The sequence below is a fragment of the Corvus moneduloides genome, chromosome 9 (assembly GCF_009650955.1).
Source record: "Corvus moneduloides isolate bCorMon1 chromosome 9, bCorMon1.pri, whole genome shotgun sequence".
Taxonomy (NCBI): domain Eukaryota; kingdom Metazoa; phylum Chordata; class Aves; order Passeriformes; family Corvidae; genus Corvus; species Corvus moneduloides.
The window spans coordinates 32855713-32874849 of NC_045484.1; the positions used below are offsets into that span (position 1 = coordinate 32855713).

General features: G+C 53.4%; 1 protein-coding gene across 1 annotated transcript in view; it reads left to right on the top strand.

Moving 5' to 3' along the window:
• LOC116447733 (zinc finger protein 420-like) overlaps nt 1–17386 on the top strand; it is a gene marked incomplete at its 5' end in the record, with an annotated part of 109024 nt that extends 91638 nt beyond the window's left edge. The window contains 1 exon segment of the mRNA XM_032117198.1: nt 16844–17386. Coding sequence (XP_031973089.1) covers nt 16844–17386 — 543 coding nt within the window.
• Between the last annotated feature and the right edge of the window lie 1751 nt (nt 17387–19137).

Sequence of the window (19137 nt, forward strand, 5' to 3'; positions counted from 1 at the left end):
TGTTCTTATCCCAGCCCAGGATCTTTGTCTTTTGTGCTTTCCATGGGAGGCAGTAGGGGAGTGAGAGGCGCCGCGGTTTTAGTAGGAGCATGAAATGGGGGAATATCATTCCTAAACCACAGCACAAGCAGTCAAAGGGGTTCCGTGGTGACATCCCAGGCTTTTCCTGGGATGATAAAAAGCCATGAGGTCAGAGGCAGTCAAAGCCATTGCATGGTGACATCCCAGGGGACTTCATGTTGCTGGGGCATTGATCTGTCACAGGTACTCACAAGGGCTCCACGGTGACATTCCAAGAGTCCCCAGGCTGCTAAAGAGCCACGAGGTCACTGGCAGTGACAGAGGCTCCACGGTGATATCCCAGGGGTCTCTAGGCTCCTAAAGATGCATTAGTCACACACAGCCACAGGGACTCCACGGTGACATCACAGTTGTCTTCAGCCGGCTCAGAAGCTGAGAGCTCACAGACAAGCGCAGGGGCTCCACAGTGACATCTCAGGGGTCTCTGGGCTGCTAAAGACCCGGTCACAGGGGTTTCATGTGAAATGCAAAGGGTGTCTTCTTCCAAAGGGCCATGAGCTCACACATACTCACAGGGGCTCCATGGTGACAACAGACGTGTCTGTATGCTGACAAGGAGCCGGGATGTCACAGTCAGTGACAGGAGTCCAGTGGTGAAATCCCCGTGCTCCTAAAGAACCGTGAGGTGACGGACACTCCCAGGGGTTCCATGGTGACATCCAGGAGTCCCCAGGCTGCCCTAGAGCCGGGATGTCACAGACACTCACAGCGTGCCTGTCATGGGCAGAGTGGGAACTTCAGGCGATGTTTATTAGAGAAGCTGCCATTGGGTCATGAGGTGCAGCAGGGACCCCCAAACACTCCCCATAGATCCCCAAATCCCTCCAGGACCCCCAGGCTTTCTAAACTCCTTCAGTGAGGGGAGCCTGGGAATGGCGGGATCCAATCCCAGCCCCAGATTTTGGCAAGGGTTTATGTTTATTTGGCAAGGATTGGACAGGTGGAATTGAAGCTTTATGCAAATTGTCCCATGGGATGAGTAATAGCAAACCAGATCTATTTATATAAATACAGATCTAATTGATTACCCTCATGATTAGAGCAAAAGATCTTAATCAGAATTATTTACTGCTCAGTATAGGAGCTGTAACAACTATTACAATCTAGTGCTCTAGGACGCAATTTTGAAGCACTTGTATTAAAGCAAAACCAGTCCTTAAGCAGAGATTGATGTCACTCACCCAGATCAATGACCGTAGGCAAATCTCTGTGACTCGGCCTTGAGCAGTGACCTTGAGGAGTGTCCCCACTCCAGGGAGGGATCTCCACCACCCCCAAGAAGGGAAATGTCAGAAGACGTTGCCATTAAAATTTGGGCCGGGGCTTTTCTAGTCTGACGTGCTGCCCTGTCAGTCAGATGTGCCCAGGCTGTGCCAACTCCACAGCTCTGGAGAAGCTCTCAGTGGCGTCACTTGGTTGGTTGTTCCTTTCTCCAGGGATTTTACCAGCTCTGCCACAGCCGCAGCTCCCTCTCAGGATGTTGAACTTTGAAATGGAGGAGTCAGGCTGGGTTCTGCATTCTTCACCCCAAAAGCAGCGGGACCTCCCTTCTGCATTCCCCACTGGGGGCTCTGCAAACAGGGCCTTGTTGGAGCTGTTTGAGCCCATTCCGGGCAGAGCCTCCTGCTCCAGCAGGAACTGCCTTTCCTGTGCCATGACCAGGGCAGACCCTGCTGCAGGAGAAGCCCCAGGCCAGCCCAAGACATTGAAGGCCTCAGTGCAGAGTGCCGGAGTGGGAGCTGTGCCAGGGAGAGCCTGAGACACCAAAGGCACCTTGGCAGCAGCAGCTCCTTGCAGGGCATGGCCAGAAGCCTCCCTGGCCAAGCCGGCCCAGTGGCCAGCACGGCAGAGCTGCTGCTTCAGGGGGTGACTTCTGGCTGGGCTCTGCTCCACCCCACAGAGTGTGAGCTGAGCACTGAGTCTGGCACAGCCCCTGTGCCTGAGCCCTGCACAACCTCAAGGTCACCTGCGGCAGCCTGGCTCTGTCAGGCCCTGGGGCAAGGCAGAGGGAAAGGCCAGAGCAGGGGCTGGCTTTGGCTGCTCAATGTGGGCTCCAGCAGAGATGAGGAGTTGAGCGAGTTGAATATGAGGTCACTGCTGTGACATGGGCCTGACTGACAAATGATTGGTCTCAGGAATATCTTGGGGACAAGGTGTTCATCACAAAACCACCCATCCCTGCAGAGACAAGACCAGGACAGAGGAAAGGGGAGAGCCACGCCCAGGGGACAGGGCTGGAATGGTGATGGCTGTGAGGTCACTGCCACTGCAGCAGCCTGGCTGGCCCCCAGCAGACATTCTGGCCAGAAGCATTGTGAGGTCACGCAGCACATCAGAGAACCCCCACAACAGGAATTCCATCCTTGGGGAGTGGAGGGGTTGGCACAAACCTCCTGACCTTGAAGAATTTTGGGATGGAGCATCGCTCTCTGGCTTGCACAGCTGCACTTCTGTGCCACTCTCACTGTCAAATATTTCCTCCTTAGATCAAATCTAAATTCCCCCTCATTCAGTTTAAAGCTATTGCCCCTTGTTCTGTCACTGCAAGGTTTGGGAAAAAATAACACTCCATTTTTCTTGGACCTCGATCACTATGTTTCCATTTTCAAAGACCTTCGAGAGAACCCAAAAATCTCCCAAGATGGGCTTTGGAGGCCTCATCACAAAACCAGCAGGTGGAAGCTGAGGGCCCTGGGCTCAGTTCTGTGGAGACTGAGGACAGAAGAGAAGTAGCCTGGGAGGGCTTGAAGGGAGGTTTCAAAGATGGAGGAGCTTTTCTTCATTGTATAAAACAGCCTGACAAAGAAATAATGGCACCAAGGGCAGCTGGGCAGCTCCAGACTGGACACCAGGAGAAAGGTCTTTCCCTCCCAGGGAAGTGCTGTGCTGCAACACGTCCCCCAGAAGGAGTCTGGAGCAGCCCAAGGCTTTGTGTGCCCAGGCAGAGGCAGGCAGGACACAGAGCTGCCAGCAAAGGAAGGGGCCGGCAAGGTGGGGCAGCCGGGGGGATGAGGACAGCCTGCAGGGACAGAGGCGCAGGGCAGGGACAGCGTGGGACAGCCTGGGCTGCAGAGGGCAGAGGGATGGGCAGCAGCTGCAAGGCCCTGACAGAGCCAACTTGTGCAGCACTTGGGCCACGGCTGCTGGCCCTGGCCCTGAGGCCAGCAGGAGACAAGTGACCCTTGCAGCCCTGGGGCCTCAGCGCCTCCTTGTCCCTGCTCAGCGGCCTGGCAGGGGCCGCCCCGTGGTGCTGCCCTTGGCACTGCACATCCCCACATCCCAGTGCCCCGGGAAGAGCCCTGCGCACTGAGGGAGGGACAGGATCTGCCTTGCCAGGGGCTGGGGCTCAGGCCTTGGCCTTTTGGAGTCATGGAACACATCCAGGTTTCCTCAGCCTCACAGATACCTTTCCTTTGCTTGTCCTCACCTGCCATCACTGCCTCCAGTGTTCTGCTCTAACTGGAACCTGGGGACACTTTCTCATCCTCAGTCTTCCTCAGTGGGACCCATGAAAACTTCAGGAAACTTTGGAGATTGATAGTGACTTTGAATTCTTGAGAGATTTCTTCAGCTCCCTCTCAGGGACTGATGTTCAGGGCCTCAGCACCAAGCCCCAGGAGGGTCATCAGAGTCCTTGTGCTGTGTCTGTGCTGCTGAGCTGGGCCGGGCTCCTGGCACAGAGGCGGCTCCTGGCAAGCGGCAGCGCTGCAGAGAGACAGCTGTGGCCAGGAGCAGCTCCTGGGCCCAGCCCAGCAGGGCTGGGGCACTGCCTGCAGCCAGCCCGGGCACAGCACACAGGCACACAGGGCTTAAACTCAGCCAAGGCTGCAAAGGTGCTGAGAAGTTGCTGGAGCAGAATCATTGCCAGCTCTTGACTCAGGAAGCCTCTGGCTGCAGGACAAGGCCGCTGCAGCTCCTGGAGGGATCTCCTGAAGCTGGAACATCCCAGTGTCTACAGATTCTGTGAGTACAGCTCAGAACATCTCGAGTGCAGGGGGAGTGAAATGCTCATGAAGCTCTGACAATGCTGAGGGTTTCTGATCTGTCCCAGAATATTTCCAAGGCAAGGATTTTGATAAAAATGAGGACATTTCCTGAGACTTTGTTTTCAGTTTCCTACTAGTGGAGAATGGCAGGGAGGGGATATCAATAAAAGGTATGATGAATTCTGACAAGTCCCTGAGACATCTGAAGTCTTACTTTTAGTGATCAGTCTTAGTGTGACCTGTCCTTTTTCCAAGCTGCAAACAGAAACTGCCCCCAGCCAGTGCCCTGCAAAGAGGCAGGTTCCTGCAGGGTCAAGGAGAGTGCACAGAGATTTGGGGTCTGTGAGTGGTGGCAGGGACAGATAAGGCCCAGGCAAACAAGTCCAGGAGGAAAATCTCCAGGAAGCAGAGATAAGATCAGGGAATGACAGAAAATGAAACCCAGAAATGTTGTGTCAGGAGAGTTGAGAGGTCTCCTGTCTTGGGGTGACATCCACAGGATCCCCTCCAATGCAGCCCTCTCCCTGTGAAAAGCCCAAATGCCTCCTCTCCCAGGGATGGCTGCAGGGTGTGAAGGTGGGGGTGCAGCCAGGGGTGCCCAGCGCTGTCCTGCAGAGCCGTCCTGCATCCCTGTCTTTGCCAGGACAGGGGATCTGCCAGCTGCCAGGGGCAACTCTCAGCCTGCAGGGCAGGGAGCCAAAGGCAGCTGGATCCCAATGTGAGAACAGCGCCCACTCCACCACAATCCATCCTCCTGCAGCCCCCACAGCCAGATCCTCCATCTCCTGCTGCCCCTTCCCTCCCAGAGCTTTCCCTGTGGGACAGCCCAGAGCTGAGCCCAGCACCAGCCCCAACGTGTGGGAGAACAAGAGAAACAAGGGACATGTGATCCGGTGAGTGATTGGGATCTCCAGTCGCTGGAGACACTGGGGAGCACTGGGGGGTGGTGATCAGCTGCAGACAAGGCTGAGCCTTGGGGAACGGCTCAGGTGTGACAATTCTCACGTCCAGACAACCCTATATCCCTTTCCCTGCAGATCCCTAACTGGTTCAATTTCCAGCAATAGAGCAGTGTCCAGAGGGGAATATGCCCTGGCCTGACCATAATCCTGTCCCACCTGCAGCCACTGGGCCCTCCCAGAGCACCTCGGTCAATTCCGTGGCCCTGGGCCCAGGCCAGTGCTGGCCCTGAGCAGGATGTGCACATCCCGAGGAACATGGGCATGTGGGACTTGTCCCCAGGTAGCCACTTGGAGCTAACTGGGCAAACAGAGGTGTCCTGTGAGGAGGAGGGATGTTGGATCCTTGCCAGCATCTCTGTTAAGCCCTGTTTACCCAGGGCCTGACAGACATCTTGTGCTTCCTGGGACTGCCTGATGCAGGGTGGCCTGTGCATGGCAGACCTGAAAGCAGATGGATCCCCAGTGGGGACAACCCCCACTCCACCACAATCCATCCTCCTGCAGCCCCCACAGCCAGATTCCCCATCTCCTGCTGCCCCTTCCCTCCCAGAGCTTTCCCTGTGGGACAGCCCAGAGCTGAGCCCATCCCAAACTCTCTTGGGTCCCAGCACAGTTGCCCCTATTCCCACTCAGGCACTTTGAGAAAACAGGGCTGGGCACTGACCCCTCTTCCAGGACCCCGGAATCAGGGAAAACAGGAATGTGGGAGGACTTTGAGTCAAGGGTAGGCAGGTGATTGGGATCTGCAGTCACTGGAGACACTGGGGAGCACTGGGCAATGTTGATCACCCCAAGACAAGGCTGGGGCTTGGGAAATGGCTCAGGTGTGCTTCTTCCCACAGCCAGACCACTCCATTCCCTTTCCTCGCAGGCCCCAAAACAGTTCCACCTCCAGCCCCAGAGCAGAGTTCAGAGGGGAAAATGTCCTGCCCTGACCCTCCCCCTGTCCCACCCACAGCCACCGTGCCCACACAGAGCACCTGGCTCCAGCTCTGCACAGCTGCTCCACATGCAGGGTGCCAGGGACCCCATCCCCAGTAAGGCTCAAACTCCAGCACTGTGCCTGGATGCAATTTGCTGCAGCTCCCCAAAGGCCCTTGTCCACACAGAGAGTCTCTGCAGTTCCCTGGGCCCAGGCCAGTGCTGGACCTGAGTCGGATGTGCCCATCCAAGGGAAGTGGAGAAAGAGGAGCTTGTCCCCAGGCAGCCACTTGGAGCTAATTGGGCAAAGAGAGGTGTCCTGGGAGGAGGAGGGATGATGGTCCCCTGCCAGCATCTCTGATAAGCCCTGTTTGCCCAGGGCCCAAGGCTCCAGGAAGACATTCAGACATTTTGGGCTTCCAAGCTGTTAAAATCCACTGAGAAGTGGTTCCTGAGAGCTGTTCATGGCTGTGATTCCTGTTGGACGTTCCAGGGTATTAGTGAAGGGTTCTGCTTCTCTCTTTCCCAAGGACACTGTGGATCCATCCGAGATGTGTTGTGGGCATGCTGGGAAAGCATTTCAGGTGCCTGCCTTGACTGTTTGCTCTGGAACTTCCCAAGGAGCCGCAGGGCCCACGGGGGAAGATTTTCCCTGGGAGTGTTGCTGCTTTGTGCCCCATGGAGGAGAGAGCAGAGTGTCCCCGTGGAGGATTCTTGACCTCATGGACAAGTGCTGTGACGTCTTTGGTGTGCTGAAGTTGGTTTGGACAAGAATTGAGGAAGTGTCCGCAGGGTCCTAATTAGGGAACGTTGGCCCAGGAGAGCTCCAGGCTGCCTTGGAGATCAGTGCCAATCAGGGGGATGGCATTGGACGGCTGCTGATCACATGCCAACGGCGGTGGGAGAATGAGCTGGACACACACAGAGGCTCCCAGTGCCAGCAGATTGGCCCCCAGCTGCAGGGACGCCATGGGAATGTCCCTGCCTCCCTCGGGGCTGTGTCTCAGTCCTGCAGAAACCGTCCTTGCTCTTGTGCCAGCATTTCAGGAAGGATGAGTTTCCCCTCTCCTAGCGACTGCGTCTTCTGTAAAAACAATTGACAAGAGAGTCCTCAGCACAGGAAAGACTCGGAGCTCGTGGAGCACTTCCAGAGGAGGCCACCAAGATGTTCGGGGGACTGGAGCAGCTCTGTGACAGAGACAGGCTGGGATAGTTGGACATGTTCAGCCTGGAGCAGAAAAGGCCGTGGGGACACCCCAGTGTGACCTTTCAGACTTCAAAGCACCTCCTCGGAAACATGTGGAGAAATGTTTCCGTGGGGCCTGTGCCCAGGGGAGATTGTTTTCAACTGAAAGAGAGTGGGTTCAGAGCAGAGATAAGGAAAATTCTAATGCTGAGAGTGGTGAAACACTGGCACAGATTTCCCAGTGAGCTGGTGGATGCCCTGTCCCTGGAAACATTCCAGACCACATTGGACGGGGCTCTGAGCATTCTGATGGAGTGAAAGATGTCTCTGCTCCCATCCAGAAGGAGGCCCTGCCCTGTGGTGTCGGGTACCGGAGTGCTCGCTGTGTCTCTTGTAGGATGCAATTCCCCCAGGGAGCAGAGGGAACACACAGCACCACTGGGAGCAGGAGCATCCTGCCATGGAGACGGGAATATTCTGGATGCAGAGGCTCAGGCTGCCCTGTTTGGCTTCTGTGTAGATGGAGACAAGTGTCAGAAGAGACTGAGAACCAGGAGCCCCCACCGTGTCTCTGAGTCCCCTTGATTCCCTGAGGCCCCACAGTGTCACAGGTTTCTCCTTTGGGCCACGAGGTCGCACAGTGTCACAGGATCCCTCTGGTGCCATGAGCCCTTGTGGTGTCACAATGGTCCTTGGTTCCACGAGGCCCCACATTGTTACAGAGTCCCCTTTCTGCTGTGATGTCCCACATTGTCTCAGGGTCGCCTTGGCTCCATGAGGCCCCACATTGTCACAGGTTCCCCCCTTTCTGCCATCAGGTCTCACATTGTCCCAGGGTCCCTTTGGTTCCGTGAGGCCCTGCAGTGTCACAATGGATCTTTGGTTCCATGAGGCCCCACATTGTCACAAGGATCCCTGGGAACCACGAGGCCCTCAGGGATCACAATGAATCCTTGGTTTCATGAGGCCCCACAGTGCGCCAGGGCCTGTGGATTCCACAAGATCCTGGAGTGGCACAGGGTTCCTTTGCTTCCACGTGTCCCCGCGGTGTCACAATGTCCCCATGGTTCCAGGAGGCCCCGCAGTGTCACAGACGAGCAGCACTGGAGTGGGAGCAGCACCAGGGGAGGTTTTGCAGCTGCGCTGGAACAGCAGCAGCAGCAGCAGCAGCCACGGAGCAACAGTGGAACAGCGGTGGAATGCAAGTCCCGTGAGCAGCGGCTGAGGGAGCTGGGGTTGTTTATCCTGGAGAAGAGGAGGCTCAGGGGGGACCTTCTCACTCTCTACAACTCCCTGACAGGAGGGGGCAGCCAGGTGGGGCTCGGTCTCTTCTCCCAGGGAACACAGACAGGACAAGAGGACACAGCCTTGAGCTGCAGCAGAGGAGGTTTAGGCTGGAGATTAGAAAGAGTTTCTTCACAGCAAGGGTGATTGGGCATTGGAATGGGCTGCCCAGGGAGGTGGTGGAGTCGCCGTCCCTGGAGGTATTTAAGGAAAGACTGGATGTGGCACTCGCTGCCATGGTCTGGTGACAAGGTGGTGTTGGGTCATAGGTTGGACTGGATGATCTCACAGATCTTTTCCAAGCTGGTTAATTCTGGGATTCTGTGATTCAGTGCAGCAGTGGTGGAACCTTGGTGGAAAAAGAGTGGGAAAGGCCCCGCAGCTGTGGAGCAGCACCTGAGATGCCCAAGCTGCGGGACACAGAGCGGGTCTGAGCGCTGTGTCCTGTGGGAGCCGGCCCCACACACCAGAACCATGCCTGTCAGGCTGACCCAGAGCAGGGGGCAGCGGCAGGAATTGCTGCTGGGCTGCGGAAGGCGCGGATCCAGCGCGTTTGATGGTGACTCAGGGGTTGGATCCTGGTTGTTGGCGGCCACCTTTGGTGGTAGCGGGACACTTTCAGTTGATCTGAAGTCGTGAACTCAGGAGAAAGTCAGCACAAAGGGAATCAAGCGGCCTTTTCTGCTGCAGGGAAACACATCTTGGTAGAGGTTTAATGATTTCTGATGTAGGAAGCAAACGGAGTCAATTTTTGGCCTGTGGTTTTGTTGTAATCCAGGGACAGTTTCCAAAATGATGCAATTTGTGGTGAAAAACCAGGAGCGTGCCTCAGCACTGGCACGTTGCACACTGAGTACAGAGCTGTTTGTGGTGGTTGTGATCAAGAAAACAATTGGAATTCTTGTCCCTGTTTCACTCTTTCTCCCTCTCTCTCTGCGAATGAGTCTCCATCACTCCCTGCAGCTCTGCTTTCCATGATCTGCTCCTCTGGAGTTGGGCTTGGCCAGCTGAGCAGCGGGAAGAGAGAGGATAATGGACCATTCCAACTGCAGACTTCTTTTTTGGAGCCTCTGGATTTCCAGCATTTAGAAATGGTCATGTTTTAAACTGTCTGACCAAATCCCACAGGTCTCACTTCTGCCCTGGCAGAAAATCCTCCTGTGGCCCTATTTGGGAAAGGACCCTCGGAAACACCTGGTGGTGTGGAGCAGGAGGGAGGAGTTCAGAGCAAACCTGGGAGGTGCCAGCAGGCTCAGAGATGTGTGGAGGGGACAGTGAGACAGTGACAGGATTTGCAGATGGTCACGGGGACAGGACAACACCTCTGGGATCAACTTCTTGGAGATTTGGGGGAATTTCCTTTGGAAAACACACACGGACACAGAGACCTGGACACGGAGTGTAAATTTGCTGAAGAGGTTTATTGAGCATTTGAGGAAAAAGGCCCAGGGCTCACAGGGGATCAGGCAATTCCTCCAGGGATGATCATCATCTCCTCATGCCACTGGAGAGGGACAGGACATGGTTTTCCCCACCTGGTCCAATCGCGCAGCAGAGGGTCCCCGGATGGGGTCCCCAGGCCGGCGCCCCGCCTCGGCCGGCGCCAAGCAGCCAGCTTAGAACTGGTGTGGACCAGGGGAATCCGACTGTTTAATTAAAACAAAGCATCGTGAAGGCCCGAGGCGGGTGTTGACGCCATGTGATTTCTGCCCAGTGCTCTGAATGTCAAAGTGAAGAAATTCAATGCAGCGCGGGTAAGCGGCCAGCGTAACTACCATCTTCTGAGGAGATACCTGTTACGAAGTGGGCACTGCTGCAAAGGTCGCTCCTCCTCATGGTACCACTGTATGCCCTTTGAAGTGTAACGAAGCCGACTTCTGCCCCAGCATGGTATCATTGGAATCTCCAGTCCACAATCTCCTGCTAAACTGTTAAACAAATTTTATGTAAGGACCGTGCAGCTTTTTACCCGAATTCTGGCCCAGGGATTTGTGCCTGGCAAGATCCGGTAATTTATTGAGGGGTCTACTGCCGATCTTATTCCTCCTCTCCGAAAATTTTGGACACTTTAACTATCCGGATCTCTAAAATGTGTCCATCGATACGCCTGTACCAGGCATTGACCGGCACCCAAACTTCCCATTTTGATTGGCTGCACCTGGCATCTAAAACTTTTAATCTAGATTCCTTGTGTAAAAACAGGGCTGACCTGTGCTCTCTAAATTTACCATCTGGCCTCCCTAACTTAGCAGAAAATGCATTTGAACTGCTGACACTGGAGTTTTACACATCGGGTGTGTTTGACACTAAGGAGTGTGTTTGTTTTCCTACGGTTTGGGAGGGTTTTCCCAGGCTATGGGAGGTGTAAGAACATCTTAAACCTCAACCAAGTGTGGGAGAAGACAGCTATCTCCTGAGACTTTTTGTACTAACCAACTGGGGAAAAAGCAGCAAGGAGAGGGAAGGAACATTGGAAACATTGCCTCCTGAGCTGGAGAACAACCTGCCAGCAACATCCCCACCCACACCAGGGAACAGCGTGAATCGGACTCCAGAGGACATTCCAACGCTGACTATTCCCTGACAGCAATCCACCATATCCATGGTGTGGAACCCAGGCGGACCGTGTGCTTGGCTTGGTTGAACACCTGAAAGAGCCCACGGGAAAAGGAGGATTTGACATTTTCGATGGAGTAAGTGTGAGAGAGAAAAGAGTAGTTTTCACAGTATTTCTTGTCATTTTCCCAAATGCAGGGCAACGGTCAAAACGGCTCCAACTGGGGAGTAGATCTGTGAGGTATGTGGACTTGAGTTCAAAGCAAAAATCAGCCTGGGACAGCACAAAGGATGGGCATGCCCTCTTCTCAGGGAATCAGGCAAAGATCCTTGCTTCCCACTGGAAGGAGACCTCTGCCTTAGGAGCCCTGATTTACCAAAATATGAATATCAATCTAATATCCATATCCAACTGAGATGGACAAAAACTCTCTAACAGTTTAGAGTTAGCAAGTGTATGTTTTATTTGGTGCCAGGCACTGCGTGGCATAGCTCCCCAAGACACAGGGCCCCGATACAAGCAAACAGAAAGCTTTTTATTTACAGAAATTATGACTATCCAAAATACAAGTGCATATTCATAATATTAACACCTCCCGTTCTCCACTTTGTATGGAAATGAGCTTAAATGCCATTAAGCATGTGTAGTGTGTGTTCTGAATTGAGTCGGTGGTCTTGAATTGGGTGAGTGGTCCTAAAAGAGATGAAGTAAGCTCATCTGCCTCATTTTGACCTTTTTGCCTTTCTGAACTTTAACAATCCTAATTACTTCAGTGGCCTCTACGTTTCTTCTCGCGTGACTTTTGAATAGGTTCCCACAGAGGGAGGAAATTGGTAATTGCCCTTGTTCCCCAGACCAACTTATCAATGTTTCTGTTCCTCATTCTAAGCACAGCTAAGCAAACATACAAATGACAGATCAGCAACTATTCCATAAGCAATTCCTAACATCTTGAAAACTGTTTCAGGTCCAGCTCTCTTAACCATTTTAATTAACTCTAGCTGGGCCCAAATTCCTTCCTCTTCTAACTAATTGCAACACAGCTAGCCTATAACTAAACTCTTTATGTTTCTTTTAAATCCATGTTTCACCCACAAAAGGTGTTGGTCTAAGGAGGAAGAGCATCTGCTGATAAGGTTGAAGGCTCAGTTTTGGGGAAACAAAACCATCAGTAAACTCATTGCCAAACACATTCTGTCCAAGACAGGGAAGCAGATGAGTGATAAGAGGAGATTGCTGCCCAGGGAACCAGCTGTGGGCATGGGAACAGAACCTGGCATGAGTCATTGGCCAGATAATGAGGAGGAACAGCTGGGAACATCAACCAGCAGAGGGAGGGGCAGCTGCGGGCCCATTATCAGAGAACTTTCAGTCAAAGTCTTTCAGCTGGGAAACTCAACTCCTTCCCATGGGCATTCAAGCAGGTACTTAATGGCCAGCAGATGACATCACTGGTCAATGAGTCAGCCCAGGGCTGCTTCAGATGCATCAATATGATAAGCCAGATAAGAACATCAGCCCGAGATAAGAACATCAGCCCGAGATAAGAACAAAGCAGGGACCCAGGAAGAAAACTCCTGAAGACCTTGCCAGAAGTGGCTGACTAAGAGAGCAATCAGGAGAGGTGCACTTCCAGCACCTATTCCATCTAGATTGGGGGAAATCAGCCAAGATTACTCTGCATGACATTGAATGCCTGTCCTGCAAAATTCTACCCAGTGACATTTGTGTGGCATTTAAAGACAGATGGGAAACACCTGGAAAGTTTAAGAGCCTTGGGAACTTGCAAATTCAATGGGAAAGCTGACAATAGCGCTTCCAGGGACTTAATTACAGCCAGAGAAACTGAGAAGAACGTGCAGGAGATGAGCAAAAGCTGAGCTCCTGATCCAGACGGGATTACCCTAAAGGACCTCGAGAAGACAGACCCTGAGTTTGCCCAGACCATGGAGATATTCAACCTTTGGTTAACATCAGGTAAAATCTCGGACATGGTGAGGGGATGCAGGACTGTATTAACACCAAAGTCAACCAAACCAGAACATTTCCAAGACATTAATAACTGGAGACCCATCATGATTGGCTCCATCCTTCTAAGACTGTTCTCCAGAATATTAACAGCAAGGTTGACTAAAGTATGCTCCCTCAACCCAAGGCAAAGAGGCTTTATCAGAATGGCAGGATGCTCTGAAAATGTGAAACTCCTGCAAACAGTAATTTGATCTGCCAAAAAATATCACAAACCGCTGGGGGTTGTATTTGTGGACATCACTAAGGCTTTTGACACCGTCAGCCACCAGCACATTCTACATGGTCTGCAGCAAAGGGAAGTGGAGCCTCATGTCATCAGCTTGGTGAGCAATATGTATGAGAACATCCGTACATATATCACCACAAAGAGAACACAGACAGACCACATCCAGATCCAGGTGTGAGTCAAACAGGGCAACCCAATGTTGCCTTTTGCAAGCTGGAAGAGAGTGGCAAAGGGTACCACTGGGGAATGAACAGCGTCACAGCGATGGCATTTGCAGACGATCTGGTCCTATTGAGCGATTCCTGGGAAAACATGAAGCAGAACATCAAGATATTAGAGACCTTCTGCAATCTCCCCGGTCTCAAAACACAAGGGGAACAGTGCCACGGCTTTTCCATCAAGCAAACAAAGGACTCTTCTAGCATCAACAACTGCACTGCTTGGACCATCACCGGCACAGTCCTGAACATGACTGGCCCCGGTGACTCTGAAAAAGATCTGGGCCTGCAGATTGACCCTTGGATTGGTGTAGCAAAATGCATCCTATCTACAAAACTCACATTCTGGTTACAGTGAATTGGTAAAGTCCCTCTTCAAACTCTAGGAATCAAAAAATGGATAGCCCAAAAACATATACCATCCCTCAAGTGACCTACCTGGCTGACCATTCAGAGCTGAAAGCAGGGTTCCTCGAGGCCCTTGACCTAAAAGTTTGATCAACCCTCAAGGAATGGCTGCACTTACCTGCATGTACCTGTGATGCCATCTTGTACTTGAGCATGAAGGATGACGGGTTGGGTATTGTGATGTATGGATGCGAGAGACACAAGGTAGGTGTAAGTGAATCGGGTTTATTGTAAAGTTAGAGAGCGTTCATACTTTGGAGTGTGAGAAACTGTTTTAGCTGCTCGCTCAAAAACCAGTTACAGTCCCCTAATAAATCTGTTGTCTTGACAGTTTGTCATTCTTTTCTCAAGGCTTGCAGCCTGACAAACAGGACGCCTTTCCTGTTTTCAGATCCTGTGTAATCAGCTTTCTTCCACGCTTCTCAGCATTCTTGCTCACGCGATGCAGCAGCGGCAGCTTCCTCGGTAACTCCATGCAGCAGCCTCTCCAGCTGGCAGTGGCAGCTGGGGCAAGAGGGGACAGGGGACAGCTCTCCTTTTGCAGCCTCACGGGACAGCAATGTGTCTCAGCACCAACCCCGGCAGCGGGCAGCAAACAGCAAAGGCAGGCAGGTCCCATCAGGCAGCACTGGACCTCAGCGTCACTCACCGGCAGCTGGCAGAAGTGGTGAAGGCAGCAGATCTGATTGAGCAGCAGTTGGTGTTGGCAGCCAGGAGAAGCAGTAAAACAAGAGGGCAGACGCCAAGAGCAAGGCACGGCGCAGCCCCATCTTGGTAAGGACAGGCACCCACTGCGAGCACCACAGGTGACCGCTGTGCCTCCGATTGCCGAGCAAAGGGGGCAGAGCCCAGACCCCACACATCAGCAAAGTCTCGGTTTGCCCCCAACCTCTCATGCTATCTCTGCGATTGCTGAGAACCAACCCCCCAGCCAGAGAGCTCACTCCCCAGCCACCACTTCCAAACTCTGGTTTCTCTGGCTGAGCCATCACCATGGTATGTGAGGAGGCGTGGCCATTTCTTTGGTTTCCTAATTGCCCCTGATTGTCTCCTGGGCAACCCCCTGCCCTCACATCCTCTTCCTTTCAGATGGGACAAAATTCCTGAAAAGAAAAACAAACCCACAACAACCAGCAGTCACATCCAGCCTGAGGGGACTTCTCTGCTAATTGGTCATTATCAACCAGCAGAATGGGCAGCTGCAAGGACTTAGACAATCAAGGACTCCCAAAATATCCTGTGACTCAGAGAATGACATCATTCCATTGTGAACCTCCCTGACCTGGGGGAGGTACTGAGCATTTCCACCTGAACCTGAGCATATAAAACCTGGCTTGGGGGAACTAGGAAACCACTGCTGCTCAAGGGATCCAGAGGAGGAGCAGAACTTCCACAGGACCAGCACTTTTGACAAGACTGTGACCACCACGTGGTAGGATCTCCACCATCACTCTGACCAGCACGGTGCCAGGTTGTACTCAGTCTTTGTGGCTTAAAACCCGTTTTCTCTTGATTGCTGTGTTTATTGTAATCTCTTTAATGAATTGTAAACCCGACGGGAAATCTCTCTTGAGGTGGTTGAGCCGGGTTCATTTCTCCTGCCAGTTTCCCGTAAAAGCAGCGCAGTGTTTTTTGGGAGGGGCTGTTTGGAGCTTGCAGGACTCCAAAGCTGAGGCAAAAAGATCCTCTGGGGGATGCTGGGGTGTCCCCAGGAAGGGTTTTTCTGGCAGTCCTGGTAGCTGCTGCCAGCAGAGCCCCCAAGGTGGGCGGGGGGATGCCAGGTCCCGACCCCGCAGTGAGAGTTGGCCTTCCTGGGTCAGGCACTGCTGCTTTCAGCCCAGAGCCAGGGGGTTGTGGGACCCCCCAGAAGAGCCAGAGCAGGGGCACCTTGGGACCCGCAGAGTGAGGAGAGCAGAGAGGAACAATATCGGGACTGGGGGAACCCCAGCAACCTGGAGGAGAGGGAATCTGGAGAGGGTGAACCCTGTGATTGCCTGCACCCTGAAGTGGGGACCTCAGAGAGGGGGGACCTCAAGGATTGCCAGGACCCTCAAGTGGGAAAGGGGGGATGCCTTGGAGCCCTGGCTCCCTGAAGCAGAGAATAAGGGGAGAAGGGACCCCAGGACTCCCAAAGCCCCCCAGCATTCCTAAGTGAGGGGATGCCAGAGAAGAGGGACACAAAGGATCTCCAAGTTTGGAGACCAAAGTGGAGGGAGCCTTGGAATTCCAGGGATCCCAGGCAGCCTGGGGTGGGTGGGGACCAAGCAGGTGGGGGAAACCCAATACATTCAGGACCCCCAGCAGCTGGGACAGGAGGGAGCCCCCAGAAGCTCAAAGTAGAGGGACCAGAGAGGGGGAACTCGCAGGAGGCTGCTTTTGAACTGCTTTTGATCTTGGTGTTTTGGAGGTTTTTATGGACACCAGAGGCCCGGTGACTTCTAGAGATGGACTTGGGCAGGAGGAACGCCCAACCCAATGCGCTCACACCTTGTTTTTCCCCATTGCAGGAGTTCCCATTCCCAAACCTTGGCCGGATGGAGGAGAAAGCTGTGAGGAAGAGGAAGATGCCCCAGGACAGCCAGACAGGTGAGGCGGAAGTCACTGCCCCTTTCCCCCTCTCTTCTGCTCCATCTCTCAGCCCAGCATCACCCCTGGCTGCAGGACAACCCTGCTGCCGATGCCATCCTGCCAAAGATGAACTGGGGGATCTCCTTCCCCTTCCCTCTGACATGGAAGCAAATCCCATCCTCTCTTTGTTCTTCCTCCTCCAGACAATGAGCTGAGGATGGAGACCAGGAAGGGCAAATTCCCCCGACAGAGTCTTGTGGAAGAGGTCGTTTTGAGTGGCTCCACGCCACAGGAATCCAACGGGAAGGTGAAGCCCCAAAGATCCCACACAAAGAGGGGCTCCAAACCCAGGCCAGGGTGCTCCAAGGCGGAAAGACCCACCCTGTGCCGGGATGGCAGCTGGAGCTCCAGCCAGAGCTCAGACCTGGTGGTCCATGAGCAGCTTCATGATAGGGAGAAGCCCTATGAGTGTGGTGAATGTGGGAAGAGCTTCCGCTGGAAGTCTGACCTGATCCGCCATGAGAGGATCCATACCGGGGAACGGCCCTACAAGTGCTTGGAATGTGGGAAGGACTTCAATGTCAGCTCCAGCCTGATCCGCCACCAGATGACCCACACAGGGGAACGGCCCTACAAGTGTGGGGAATGTGGGAAGAGGTTCAGCAGGAGCTTGGCCCTGATTCACCACCAGAGGATCCACACCGGGGAGAAGCCCTACGAGTGTCCCGAGTGTGGCAAGAGGTGTCGGGACAGCTCCAAACTCCTCCTGCATCAGCGGATTCACACAGACGAGAGGCCCTTCCGCTGCCCCGACTGTGGGAAGGGCTTCTGCCGCAACTCTAGCCTCGTCCCCCATCAGCGCATCCACACTGGGGAGAGGCCCTACAAGTGTCCTGAGTGTGGGAAGAGCTTCATCCAGAGCTCTCACTTGACTAAACACCGACGGAGCCACCGGTAAAGGAAGCCCTGGGACCGCCCCAACCACAGGAAAAGCTTTGTCTGCTGCCCCAACTTCATTCCCCATCCGAGAACCCACTTTGCAAAGAGACCTGGTGACCCACATTCCTGGTGATCCACATTGGGAAGACACCTGGATGGTGATCTCCTTATTCTGGTTTTCCACAGGCACCTGGGTGAACACAGGGGCAGGGTTGGTGGTGTTGCAGTTTTCCCTGTAAGTAACTTCTTTGTCTTATCCCTTCTGTTATCAATATTGTTGCTGTTCCTGTTTGTTCCTTATCTCATTGCTGTTCCCAGTAAATTGTTCTTATCCCAGCCCAGGATCTTTGTCTTTTGTGCTTTCCATGGGAGGCAGTAGGGGAGTGAGAGGCGCCGCGGTTTTAGTAGGAGCATGAAATGGGGGAATATCATTCCTAAACCACAGCACAAGCAGTCAAAGGGGTTCCATGGTGACATCCCAGGCTTTTCCTGGGATGATAAAAAGCCATGGGGTCAGAGGCAGTCAAAGCCATTGCATGGTGACATCCCAGGGGACTTCATGTTGCTGGGGCATTGATCTGTCACAGGTACTCACAAGGGCTCCACGGTGACATTCCAAGAGTCCCCAGGCTGCTAAAGAGCCACGAGGTCACTGGCAGTGACAGAGGCTCCACGGTGATATCCCAGGGGTCTCTAGGCTCCTAAAGATGCATTAGTCATACACAGCCACAGGGACTCCACGGTGACATCACAGTTGTCTTCAGCCGGCTCAGAAGCTGAGAGCTCACAGACAAGCGCAGGGGCTCCACAGTGACATCTCAGGGGTCTCTGGGCTGCTAAAGACCCGGTCACAGGGGTTTCATGTGAAATGCAAAGGGTGTCTTCTTCCAAAGGGCCATGAGCTCACACATACTCACAGGGGCTCCATGGTGACAACAGACGTGTCTGTATGCTGACAAGGAGCCGGGATGTCACAGTCAGTGACAGGAGTCCAGTGGTGAAATCCCCGTGCTCCTAAAGAACCGTGAGGTGACGGACACTCCCAGGGGTTCCATGGTGACATCCAGGAGTCCCCAGGCTGCCCTAGAGCCGGGATGTCACAGACACGTTCCTGCCATGGGCAGAGTGGGAGCTTCAGGCAAAGTTTATTAGAGAAGCTGCCATTGGGTCATGAGGTGCAGCAGGGACCCCCAAACACTCCCCATAGATCCCCAAATCCCTCCAGGACCCCCAGGCTTTCTAAACTCCTTCAGTGAGGGGAGCCTGGGAACGGCCGGATCCAATCCCAGCCCCAGATTTTGGCAAGGGTTTATGTTTATTTGGCAAGGATTGGACAGGTGGAATTGAAGCTTTATGCAAATTGTCCCACAGGATGAGTAACAGCAAACCAGATCTATTTATATAAATACAGATCTAATTGATTACCCTCATGATTAGAGAAAAAGATCTTAATCAGAATTATTTACTGCACAGTATAGGAGCTATAACAACTATTACAATCTAGTGCTCTAGGACGCAATTTTGAAGCACTTGTATTAAAGCAAAACCAGTCCTTAAGCAGAGATTGATGTCACTCACCCAGATCAATGACCGTAGGCAAATCTCTGTGACTCGGCCTTGAGCAGTGACCTTGAGGAGTGTCCCCACTCCAGGGAGGGATCTCCACCACCCCCAAGAAGGGAAATGTCAGAAGACGTTGCCGTTAAAATTTGGGACGGGGCTTTTCTAGTCTGACGTGCTGCCCTGTCAGTCAGATGTGCCCAGGCTGTG